Genomic DNA, 13,247 nt, shown 5'->3' with positions numbered 1-13,247 from the left:
GTTAAATACATAAACTGTATAGTACAGAACTGAACCTAAAATAAATAGGATCAAATGGGGTTTTCATCTCTATTATGTGCAATAAAGACACTGTGCATATGTAAATCTCCTTCGTTTTGATGTGTGAAAATGGTACACAAGTAAGAAGGTCAGTTTCAAAACACTTCACAGCAAAGAAGAGAAATATAAGAAGTGGAGACACAGTTGATGAAAATTCCTAGGAAAAGTAATTTCAAAGATTCAATATAGAAACGATCCCAGGATATCATGGTTTTATTTTCATCAATTGTTTTATTTTGAGAGGAAAAGCTGGTTCTCCTAACTTCTATGCCTCCACCCCCCCCCCCCCCACCCAACACACACACACACACGTTTCTCCTGTATAGCTTTGTGACTATCAGAAAGCAAAAGAGGAAATTTGATAAATTTTGACAATAAGAAGAAAAACTCTTATTCTTTAGTAGGCTCTCTGGAAAGGAGGATATATATATATATATATATATATATATATATATATATATACTAAGAATGGCATAAAATGATATTGTAATTCCAAAGATTTAAAAATTTTGATAACCACTGTAAAATAGCTGAATAATTAAATTTATATTGAAAATGTCATCACCTCTTATCTATATATTATATACATGAAATCAATTTTTAAAGTATTACAATTTCACACGTATGTTTATTTCACCTGATAGACACTGATGTACTATTTTTCTTTTACACTGCATGAAGTACTTCATTACAGAAGCTAATTGCAAATATTGTGAAGCTAAAAGCATTAAATTATTTTTATGTTCACTTGTTAAATGTTCAAAGATGGCCACATTAAAACAAACAATTTTGGCTTTCAGTCATCTATTTTAAAATTTTAAGTCATCTTTTTTTCTAGACTGCAAAAGTGTATTACCAAATAAACTGACAAAACATCTCAGCCACTAACATAAACGTGCAATTTTAATGCCTTCTAATCACACAAATCAATATGAGATTTTTGTACTTGTGCATGACCTTCTTCAAATTATCCCCCCATTTTGGCTGAATCAGAGTGAGTGTGGGCTATTTGATAAAAAACCCTAAGTGTGTGAAATAAGAGCCCTTGCTTCTTCTGCCAGACTCCTCTTGACAGAAAGATGATAGAAGCGTTACATCCCTGGGAGAGTAAATGCAAACTGACAAGAGATGAGCCTTTAGATGTTGAATATAATCTTGAATTGTGCTTGAAGTGTCTTATTATCTTGTCTTTTGATGTCTGAAGGGGTGGCTCATTGTTAGAAAAAGGAAAACCCTCGCGCATCTTTGCCATCTTTAAAAATTGTTTGGCCTTTAACAACTGCTTTTCCAACTAATGTCCATTTCTCCTGACAATAAATATGGCAGGTCGTCGGCAAGTGACAAACAATTTACTTTACATGCCACACTTTTATGGGTTTTGAGAGCTCATGTGGAAGTGTATTTTTTTAAAAAAAAGCCCACAGAAATTAGCAGTATTACAAATGTTAAGGGGAATGAGCTCTGCGTGCATATACTGATGTGAAGTTACTCATCAGGGCTATTGCCTGCTGTTTCTGGTTTCATATCTCACTGGTGCCAGATTCACAATTCGAGTTCTTTATTTATCATTGGCTAAAAATAGCCAGGGAAAAATGAAAGAGCAACAATCAATTCTGACAGATTCCATGAAGAAAATGCACGAATACAGATTTCCAACACATGCTGAAATATTCAGAAGAGTATATAAACAAACCCTGTTTCTAAGTAGGAAATTGGGGTCGACAATGGGCTTCCTGCCTTTTGCCTCTTATCTCAGAACCTTCAGCACTGTTTAATTTCCACCGTCACTTTGAGTACCCCTCGCCCTTCGCATCTACCATTTGCTTCGTGGTTTTTTGTTTTAACTTAAAAGTTTAATGATGTTCCCGGTCAATAGGAGTCCTTAGCAGCTAAATCACAGTCAGGCTAGTTTTCTGTCACCCAGCCAGATTTTGTGAAAGCTTTCAAGATCTTTTCTCAGACCTCCGTCACTCTAAGAATCCATAAGAATTCTCAAAAGGACCATAAACCGTTACAGGGTTCAGGTTATTGTATCATTATAAAAACATATTGATACACTACAGATGACAAGACATGTAGCTACCATCCAGGGTAGCGCACCCGTCTCAATGCCATCAGCAGTCTCCAATCTGACCAGCTCCATTTTTTTTTTTCTTTCCAAGCAGGCAGCCATAGACATTAACTCATTTAAAGCATGGTATATAATTTTTAACACCTCTCTGATTGCTTGCAGACTCCAGTTGGCTTATTAGAAAATTACCATGAATACACAATATAATGGAAGAAGTAAAGATTCCAAGCTGCAGCAAAGAAATTGGCTAGTCTACCTGAAAATTTGTACAAATTCTTAGGTTAGTTTTGAAACTAAAACCTGCCTTAATCTTAGGAATCAGAATAAAATGAGCCAATTAAAACTGAAAACAGCAACGTATATTTCCTCCCAAAAGTTAGGAGAAGTTTTCTCACTTAATCCAGATGATTGTTTTTCCAGATGTTTATCCATTCACAGATTTCAGTGCAGTGCATAGATTTAATTAAATGGATCTATTAAAAATGTTAGTTTTATGTTCTATTTTGCTCATGCTTTTTCCTTTGCAATCTGCATATTTCCTTTTTGATATGTTTCTATTTTATGCTATTTTGGTACATGGAATAAATATATTGAAGAAAAAATGAGAGTTTTGATAAAGTGAAATTTGCTCCCCACACCACTTCCACAGCTATACATGTTTAAATACACGAAAGTATTTTTTTCCATTTGATTTTTTTATTCTCTTCTACCCTCAGTTGATTTTGGCAAAAAGTCACTTTGCAATAATAATTTTTCATGCTTTTTAAACAGCTTCAAATGTTTGCATTTTTAAATCAAATTAATCCCTTAGCCTCTCTCCTATTCTGCCAGTGATGATTCTCTCCTGCAATGAGTAACCCCAAACCATTAATTTGTAAAAATAAATCTTGCCATATCGGTACTAAAAGACAAATCACCACATATGTGGCCATCAAGAATTGCAAAAGGAGATTAATTATACCACACTATTTTATGGTACATGGTTAAAATGTGATTTCTTTGTTTTGCACCACCCACCCACCCACTCTACCTTGACACAGATACATGTAAATATATTTTTTTAGGCATGTGGAATTCTTACAGGAATGTGTATCAAAAATTGTGCCTACTATTGAATAAATTACCTTTACTTAAAAAAAGGATAAAGGTTTATATTGGCATATAAGGATATCCCACAAATGGACAAAAAATTAGGGTCTCAATATTTTGGTCCCAAGAGTCTTCCCTAAGTAATTTTAGTATGCTTTTAAAAATACATAAATTCTTTATAAGCCAAATATTTTACAAACTTAAATTACTCTACTGAATTAAACTGCACAAATTCTGAGGAATCCTGTTGTCTCCTCTGCTCAGTGAAGAGCAATATATAAGACCCTGGCACTTAGATTCTAGCCTAACCATGCCTGAAGCAACACTATATAATTAGTTGCCTTTTACTGGTAAACTATTAATTTTGACAAGTTTACTTGGGAACTATTTTTTTTGAATATACAGAAGTACAGTAGAGGTACATTTAAATAATGTATGGATAGCATGAACTAAAAGAAAAATTACTATTATAAATGTATTTTATAAGAAAACAATATAAATTTGGTAAAACAATCTGAAGCAACATGTATGAGAAAATAAGAAGATAAACACCCTCCGTGCCCACAATGCTTTTCATGGATAGAATTATATTTATTCACTGCATTCTGAGTGCCTGGGAAAGAAAATATAGGGAAACAAAAATAAAGTATGGAAGTGATAAGAAAATGGAAAAAACACCATCGTTATTTTTAAACTCGGTATTGACCTTAGTCTTTAAATATGGGTTTCTTGGCTTTCACAAACTTTTGTCACAATTGTTTTCTCTCTCTCTCTCTCTCTCTCTCTCTCTCTCTCTCTCTCTCTCTCTCTCTTTCTCTTTCATTAATAGAATGCAATTAAAGTAATACAAGATATTTGGAAAATACACTAATCAATAAAAAACACTGATTGTTTTACAGGGAAAGAAGAAACACTAAGAAAATACTAATACCAAACATCATATGTCAGAAAAAACATGTTAATTTAATTGTGAAGTCGTTTTGTGTTGGCTCTTTGGAGCATATTTTATGGGTCCTAAAAATACCCTCATGTTCTACCTTATACTCAGACTAAACTAACAAGTTTTTTGGAAGGTTATTTTTTTAAGACAAGTTTTAACTGTCTTAATAAATGCAGTTTTCATTATAGACTCTTATTCCGAAGATTGTTATTCCATAGATTCTTCTATATAGCCTTCAGTTCAGGAAACTGCTTAAGCAGCTAGCTGAGGTGTAATGACATTATTTAGTTTCTCTTATTGTAATCTGATCAATTTTTCCTCATAGTTTTCAATAGTTTTGATGACAGTGCAGTCCTCTCATAAAAGAGACTTAGACTGTGTTAGTCACATTGCTACATGTTTCTAATTTTTAAAAAATTATAGTATATTCTTTTATGTATAAGACCTTTAAGGCTCTTAAAAAAGAAAGACTGTACAATTTTTGAGTATAGATTTTCTTTTAGATTATCAAAAAAATACAGACATATAATATACTAGGGAAAATAGTATCAGTTAATTATTAAAAAGAGATCTCAGGTGCTATGTATCTTGAGTAGTGTGTTTTTAAAAATCATCTTTTAATACTTAAAAAACAAAGTTAAATTCCGTTACTCTGAAAATGACAAATTTTATATAACCAAGAGAGATTCAGTGTTATTCTTTCTGGCATCAGCATCCACACTAAAAAGCCTGAGTCCATTTCTGATAGGTCACAATAGTATGACAGCATAGAGTAAGAGATGTCACCAAACAGGTCCTCCAATGTTCGGTATTTTGGAGAAACTGACAATCAGAAAGTGGGAGTTTGCATTTAAAGGATTAAGAATCAGGTCACATGTTAAGTAATCAGATATGCCCCCATATAGCCAAAGCCCAAATACTCCTTTATGAGTGAATTTTACTGTAAATATTACTTGATGATATTTCCCAGGAAAAGTCTAGCATTGATAGATTTAGAACCTCATTCAGAGACAAGGCATGATGAGGTGTACATTCAACTGTAAAATACCATATGAAAAATTAAAACAAATTATGCTCAGTTGTTTCTAAGAGAAAAGACATTTGAGATGTTAAAGGACAAACATTTAAAAAGTAAGACCAAAATGGCACGTATAAAAGGACAGCTGAACAAAAACACCAGCAAAGTACAAAACCTAAGAAAACAACAAACAAGAAAATTTCAGAGCCACGTTGGATATTAAAGAGAAACCTGGCCGCTAGAGAATGGCAACTGTTACTATGAGCTTTCCAAAGCTACTTCTGCCTTTGGATATTTTTAAAAAATTTATTAACCTGACAGCAGGAAACTTTATACAGATTGCCCCCTGACAGGGTGCCAGTTTGGTTTAAACACTTTGCTATCCTTTTCTTTAGCATAAAATATCAAGAACCATGTTAAGTGGAGCCAGGTGCATATTTGGGTAAATGTGCCTTCTCCTCTGATTGCCTCTGCATTCCCAGAGAAGGTCTGAATAATCAGGGGCAGCCCAACAGCAGAACTGAACTCTCTACCTTCGTCTTCACATCTACTTTCTTTTTAATGTGTGAATGTGTGATGTATTATTAATCCCCAAACATAAACCAGCAAGGTCGTCAATCAAAGAGAGTACCAGTTCTCTCACAAATTATCTGTTTATTGTATAATAACAAACAAGGCCCACTTGAAACAGTCAACTTAAATGTTATTTCTGAAGTGGGAAAAAAATTTTATTTGGTCATTTCTTAAAAAGAATAGTGCTAAGTCTATAATTAAATTGGGTAATTAAGAAAGAAGACAATTGACTTAAGGGCTGAGCCTTGAAGCTTGAATCTGGAATGCAGCTCTACTTATCAATTATGACAAAAACTGGATTAGGTGAACTACAGAAACACTCTAATTCCTGGTAACCTTTAAGTCAGAAACATCCAAGATACTCAAAAGACTGAAAAGGATCATTTAAAGGGATGATGGTGTGCAGATTAATCTGATTTCTAATACCTTGTCTTATTTTCAACTTATAAACCATTTAACAACAAAATATGAGAGCCACAGCATTAGAAATAAAAGGAAAAAATACCATACGAGAATTCTGATTTACTAATGTATTAACATGTTGCATTCTTGGGTACTGTAATATTGAACTTTCTTCTTTAAACGGAGGCCTGCCCTGAGCAACCCAGGCATGGCAGAGAGAGCAAAGGGAGGTACTAAAAAAGTCCCCACTGAATCTTCTGCCACATACTCCATTGAAGTGCCACTTAGAAAAGAGCATACCTCAATGAACGAATAAGCTGAGAAATTTAAACATCGGTGCTTTTCTCTCCAGTTTTATTTTTATTTCAAAGCTTACACATTAATGCTAAAGTAGATTTATTTATCAATGCAGCATTATAATGAAAAAAAAAACACCAAACTAAATTTGTCTAAATATACACAGCCACACACTGATTTTTTGAAAAGGTATCTCAGTGCTTTAGATTTTCTTAAATGTAAGAAATGCATCTAAATATGTATTTTCCCCCTCATGTAGTCAAAGAAGCACATAAAGGGCCTGTTTGACTATTTATAATTGTTTTTTGAAAAATACCTTATCATGCACCCTACTTATTTTCACAAACACGGGTTTCTACTGATTTCTTTGAAATAACTGTTTTTGCATAGACTCTATTATCCAAATTATTTAGTCGACTCAAAAATATGCTGTTTTAATATTTTCCTAGTAAAACACACTTTCTTCCATGAAAAAAGAGTATGAATTTTCAATAGATATAATATCCAAACTTTTAAAAATATAGAAGCGTGGTCCAGTCTTTAAATAAATATATTTCTCTAGAGAATATTCCTCATCATTTCCCAGCTAAATCCCTCTTGGGCTTGAGTCCTATGTACTGATTACTGGCTCCAGCATATTTTATCAGAATATTATGAATACTCAAGGTATTGAAACCTTGAGAGAGATGTTTAAATACAGTAACGAAGACAGTGATCCCATAATAAAGGCCTCCCCTCACGCACAGGCAAGAGCAGCACCACCCCGAAGTGCAGTCCCCATAATGCCCTGCAATGACCTCCACGCTGACCTGCAGAGACCACTGTCTCAAGGGGTGACAGACAATTTAGTCCTTTATCCTTTTGTCATTGAAAACGACTCCACTGCCATAAATTCTAATCAAGTCAAAGTGGATGGCAATTTGAAAAAAAAAAAATCTTATAATGCATGTTTCTGTGAGAAAGATCACCTAAAGGAAAAGAAAAACACAATAGATAGTGTATTTCCCAGCATGGAGGAATCACTGGCCCAACTTTCAATCCTTTTCTAATAGTTCACAGATAAATGGCATTGAAAATACCCACTCTCACAAGTATCATTGCATGCAATTTCTTTTAACCTAGAAAAACACAATATCATAGGAGAAAACCAATGACACATTTTTTATTTCAGGTACAATGTTTATAAATGTTGTGTTCCTATCTCAGCTCAAGTTTTTGAGCTGTGTGCCCAATTCAGGTACAGTGTAGTGCAACTGAGAACAAGCCACCAAGACTAACACAGCCATCCAAGGTAGTTGGAACTTGAAGGAAAGCAATCATGAGATTTAACTTTAAATAATAAAAAAATTTCCCAGGAGAAACACGGTTAATAAATCATCTTTCAAATCTCAAATATATATGGGGGAAGTATTTAGGGCATGTTTTATGAGGTCTCACTTCTTTGGCTGGGAGTACATGGGGAAACTTTAGTACAGATATTTTTCTGGGGATATATATTACTTTTATCTTTTCTGCAGCCATTTTCCTGACCAAGTTGTTGATGCTACCATTTGAATTTTAGCATCCAACTTGACTGAATGTGGAACACTGAATTCTTGATGGGCATAACTAAAAACGAAACACCACATTGACACAAGTGCTATAAATGTCACTAGAGAAACACAACAACCTCTTCCTTTGGAGATTGTTTGTAAAAGGCCAGTTTTGAGAATCGTTTCCAATATGTACATCACTAGTCACATATTCAACGACTGGCCCTATGTGGTATCACTCACTTGATCACACAGCTAGAGCATCATGAGACATAACGCCAGATTCTCTGATAATGCCTAGACGTACAAGCCTGTGCTCCCCTGTACTGCTTCCTGTGGCTCAGAGCTTAGCATAATACAATCATGAACTGCAAATGGAGATGGTTATTCTACAGGCTTTACAAGAATAAATAATGCACCACTTAATGATATCACAGCGAACGACCTCACCACATGTTCCTCAATGAAATGTGGATTCATCTCTCCTAAGTGTACTTTAGTTTCCATGACTGTTCAAGTTAAGCAAAACGGTTCCTCTGATGTAATTACTTTATAAAGCACAAGGGCCCTTTTCTGAACTTTCTACTTAGGCTGGCATATGGCTTCTTGTTTCTCCTTCTGGTATGCTGAGCGGCTCAGAGCACTGAAACGTTCTGCACCGTATGTTTCCCTTTGGATGCTGTTAAGTGCAGAGGTGCAATTTAAGGAAAGGCATAAAAAGCCCAATGGTTCCTGGAATTTCCTTTGTTTATCCATAGAGGGCATCAGTATTAGCCTTTCTCCTGCAGTTTTGGGCTGAAGGTGCCATACTGTGAGAGAAACAGGCTCATCCTCTGGACTATTAATTTCAACAAGATACAGATGAGGGAATAGGCTATAAAGAAACCCACTTATACTGAAATTTCAAGAATAGTAGGAAAATTGAGCTCTTCTTGTCCCCTGTTGTTGGGTGATGTCTCTTCGTGATATTAAACATGTCAATGTGCACATTATTTGCCTTAATCTGCCCTTTTAATCAGAGGAACATAGTTTTCAATACTACAATGTATGATCTATAAGAATGATAGGTCGAGAGAGAGTGCACATTAGAAAAATCATTGCTTAGAGAAAAACATGGATGCTCTCAACTATTCCAGAAGAATGCACTTCTTCATTATTAAATAAAGAACATAATCAGAACTACATCTAAAAGCAAAATATAAAGCCCTGAACAAATGCACATCAAATAAAATAAGAGTCCCTTAAATTGTGTCTTCAAAGTTGCTAAAAATTCTGAGAATTATTCTAGAAAGTTTTAGTCAGTTCCATAAACTAGAATTCCAAGGCTAAGTTCTAGGAATATTTAAAAGTAAGAGCACAATAGACCCCATAGCTAAGGAAAACTTACAAAAACATTGAGGTGTTTTCTTTCTATCTAATGCTATCTTCAATTTTTTCTCAAGTGTTCCAACTGTTAATCTACTGATTTCTTCTTTACCTAACTGGGAAAGATTCACATTGTATTTGAAAAGTAGTCTAGAGACCAAAGACAATCAAGTAAATACAAACAGAAATTAAGATATAGGATGTAGATTTTGCTGGGTTCATTCCCACAAATTTACAAGTTGAGAATCTCAAAATAAAGGTGGGTACCTTCCAAAACTCGCTATGATTTTTAAATTTAACTATACCTCCTTAGCATATGGCTTACCATAAAGATTTCACTCAACACGTATTTTCAGTAAAGTTTTAATTCAAATCTCTTTGACCCTCTGGCATTTTTTCAAAGCTTATTTCTCTACACATGCAAATCGGCAAGAAGTAGAATTTTTTAAAAAATCTATTAACAATTTTCAACATTGGAATATCTAAATTAATGTTGAAAAGCCAGACTAATCATTGATTCATTGGTTTACTTGAAAGAAAACAAGTTGGGATTACAAACCCAAATCTACACATGTATTTATTTTTTAAAAAACACATGCAAAGTTAATGAACAAATAACTTAGTATCTACAGCTATGTTGAACTCAGAATTGATTACTTTCTAAAAGTCAAAGTGCTTACTTAGAATACTCATCATCAGAAGAGCTAGAGCATGGTTTTGCTTTCTTCTATTTTATAGTTTTATCTGACTTTTCTCATTAGCCTCCCCAAATGAGTGTTTTTAGAACATAACTCTTCCTATGTAGATAAAAACTTGAACTATAATGAAATACTTCTTTAGAGTGAAAATGCTAAAACCTTAACATATAGGTTTGGAAAATTTATATCAGAGATAAAACACTTTTGAAGAAAAGGTAACCTTGCAAAACTTCTTGACACTTGAATCTGTCATATTCTTAAGTACAAATCAGTGTTTTATCAACAGAAAATTTAAAAGGCAAAGTTTCTTTGAAAGACCTCTCTGATGTTTGAGTGAGCATTTAAAAGTAGGGAGAATCTCTGTGGAAACTGGCCAAGAGTCACACAACTATCAAAGCAACTAAAACAATAAATAAATAAGGTCTATTTCTTAAATAAAATTAACAACTCTCTTAATAAAGTAGTCTGTGCAATGATATTGTTTGTCTTTGAAAGTTCAGGCACATGAACTGTTTTTTTAACTTGAGAATATGCAGTTCTCTGCATGACATTTATATACCTATATATAAATGGTTAGTATATATACAGATTTGTGTGCTTGCACACACAGACACACAGAAAAATAATTAAAAGCAAATGTTTCAGGAGCAATTGTTCTGAAAACCTAATGTCAGTCTGAACCATAAAGTGCTTCTCCAGCAGAGACATCTATCAACATCTATCACTCAGGCACGCGCCTCAACAACCCGCTCCCCTTTCTGATTAGAGATCACAGTTGCTTGAGTTGGCTTACAGACTGTCATCTGTTTGAATGACAGATGTCTTTGCTGGAGTGGCACTCTGCTTGTTCTTGTTTTGTTTATGAAACAAAGATTCCTGAAAGGTCCCGTGTGCTGCCTCCCCATTTAGGATGAGGCTATAAACATAATGTTAAAGGGGAGAGGGGCAGGGGAGGGATTCAAGAGACCCATTTTCTTCCCTCAACACCCTTTTAAAAGAAGAGATATTCATTCTGACTGGGATGACAAAATGTTTATTTCTTTGAGCAATTCCCGTAGCCACCTTTTGTTTACCTGGCATAGCAAGACTTGTATCGATATTTTCCAGTTTTCCTCTCTAGTCTTTTGACTACAGATAATAACTCTTTACTCTCCTTCCCCTTAACAAAAGGCTGCGAAGCAACCCGAAACCGAGTCGATATTTATTCAATAAATGTTAACCAATTCTTAAAATGAAACTGATTTCCTGATTATCATTACCATTTTCTTTTTTTTCCCTTTTTCTTTTTTTAAAATAATTTCCAGCCTGGGGAATGCCAGCAATATTTGACAAGTCAAAATGGGCAGCGAATAAGTTCCTTGTTTGTAAAAGTTTGGAGGACATCCTCGCAGGCAGCTGGAATCGGCTTCGGTGGCTTAGCACCTCCAAGATGCGAAGCTCCTCTTTAGTACTTACGAGAAAATTGAATGAACAACAGGGGGAAAAAAGAGGGGGGGGTGAGGGGCTGGATTGCTCTTCCGGACAACATGGTAGGACTGAAATGAAATACCTAGACAGACTTACCGAAGAGCTTGCTGGGAGTGTCCTCGCTGTCATTTGATTCCACAGGCGCAAGCAGAGGCTCATTCAGCTCGCTGTCTGAAGTAGCAGCCTTGTCCTCACCTCTCAACTCCGCATTCATTTCACTCCGCGCTGACAGCAAGGGCTTCCTGACTTGTCCAGCTATCATTGGATCCTAGGATGGGGGGAAAGAGTGAAGGGGAGGAAAAAAAAAGTGGCAGCTTTAGAGTGCGTGTCCTCTCTCTCCCTCTCCCTCTCTCTTCTCTCTCTCTTCCACACACACACTCTCCCTCTCTCCTCTCTCTCTCTTATCTCTGGCTGCTCCCGCTGTTATTGCTGGCTGCAGTCAAGTGAAGAGCTATTACAGATCCGATGAGTTCTCCATTACTCCCCACCCTATTAAAGCTCAACTAGCATGTGAGAGATTCAGGAGGCTTCCGAGGAGAGAGAGAGAGAGAGGAAGACAGAGAAAGAAAAAGAAAAAAAGAAAAGAAAAGAAAAAAAACTTCTTTGAAAGCAACCTAACCAACACAGCTTTAATTGTGGGATGTGCTTTTGTGCGGAATGTTTTTACACCTTGTTCTGTCTTTAATGCAGTAAGAAAAAAAGAAAGTGCTGGGTTTGTACTTCAGCAACATACCTTTTCAAAAAGAGCACCCTATGGAGGAACCACAGGCTATTTTAAGAAGCCTTCTCCCTGGGGGAGAAGCAATTAAACCCTATCCCAAGAGCAGAGAAAAGAGATAGGGAGAAAAGAGACCTCAAAATGCTTTCAATGGAATAAAAGATATTTCTTATGTAAATTCTATAAGCAGCCTTAGAAGTTGACTTCACTGGTCCCAGATTGGGGAATGAAGCTAACCCCAAATCAAATGAACATTTTAAAGCAAACAATACACAACAAAATATACAAAAATTGATTAGCATTTTTTTAAAGGAATTGGGAAAATACTTACAAACTGTGTTCAATAATTCGGATACTTAGAGCATCATACGCCCAGAGCATTAAAGAAAAAGAAAACAAAAGCACCTCAAAAAAAGGCAAACTTTCCCCCCAATAATTTAAAGCTGCTTTATCTTCAGCTCATTTAGGAGGACATGTTAAGATCAGAAATATTTTCCAAGTGTAGCCTTTTTTTCCATTTGCAAACTAAGATGCATAATATTGCTTTGACACAGATATCGGATGCAGAAGGAAAGGAAAAGCAAGAAGTGCCCTTTTTTTGTGATCTGGGAGCTATTTATTGCCAAGTTCATGCCTAAATGGTTCCTGAGCAGGAAACAGGTGACCAGCACAGGAGCAGGTGGGGCGGCTGCTCCCGGGTCCCATCATTACATTGGTTGCGCGGTATGCCTGTGGTTGTTTTTTTTTTTTTTTTTCTTTTAATGTATTCATGCCTGAAAAGTGAATTTGATATGACACATGATAATCTATGAAAATGTTAATCAATACAAATAGTTTAAGCTGTCATCAAATGCACTTCTTTAGTCAATACTCATACCACTGAAAACAATGTCACTGTCACCAGGGCTTAATTTGCACAGCACTTAAATATTGGACTCTGTGCATCAATGCACTTCTTCTTCAAATACTGTAGGTAAACACATTTTCTCCCTATTTAAGGCTAAAGCACTCAGCACG

The 13,247-nt window shown here is 35.3% G+C and overlaps 1 protein-coding gene across 1 annotated transcript in view; it reads right to left on the bottom strand.

The window, feature by feature from the left end:
- Positions 1-13,247, bottom strand: part of Pou6f2 (POU class 6 homeobox 2) — a 470,336-nt gene that overhangs the window by 355,509 nt on the left and 101,580 nt on the right. Inside the window, exon 2 of the mRNA XM_027939714.3 lies at positions 11,609-11,780. Within this exon, the coding sequence (XP_027795515.3) occupies positions 11,609-11,780 (172 nt within the window). The remainder of the gene's footprint in view (positions 1-11,608; positions 11,781-13,247) is intronic.

The sequence above is a fragment of the Marmota flaviventris genome, chromosome 1 (genome assembly GCF_047511675.1).
Source record: "Marmota flaviventris isolate mMarFla1 chromosome 1, mMarFla1.hap1, whole genome shotgun sequence".
Taxonomy (NCBI): Eukaryota; Metazoa; Chordata; class Mammalia; order Rodentia; family Sciuridae; genus Marmota; species Marmota flaviventris.
The sequence above is the reverse complement of the archived record's forward strand: the minus strand, read 5'-3'. Positions and strand labels throughout refer to the sequence as shown.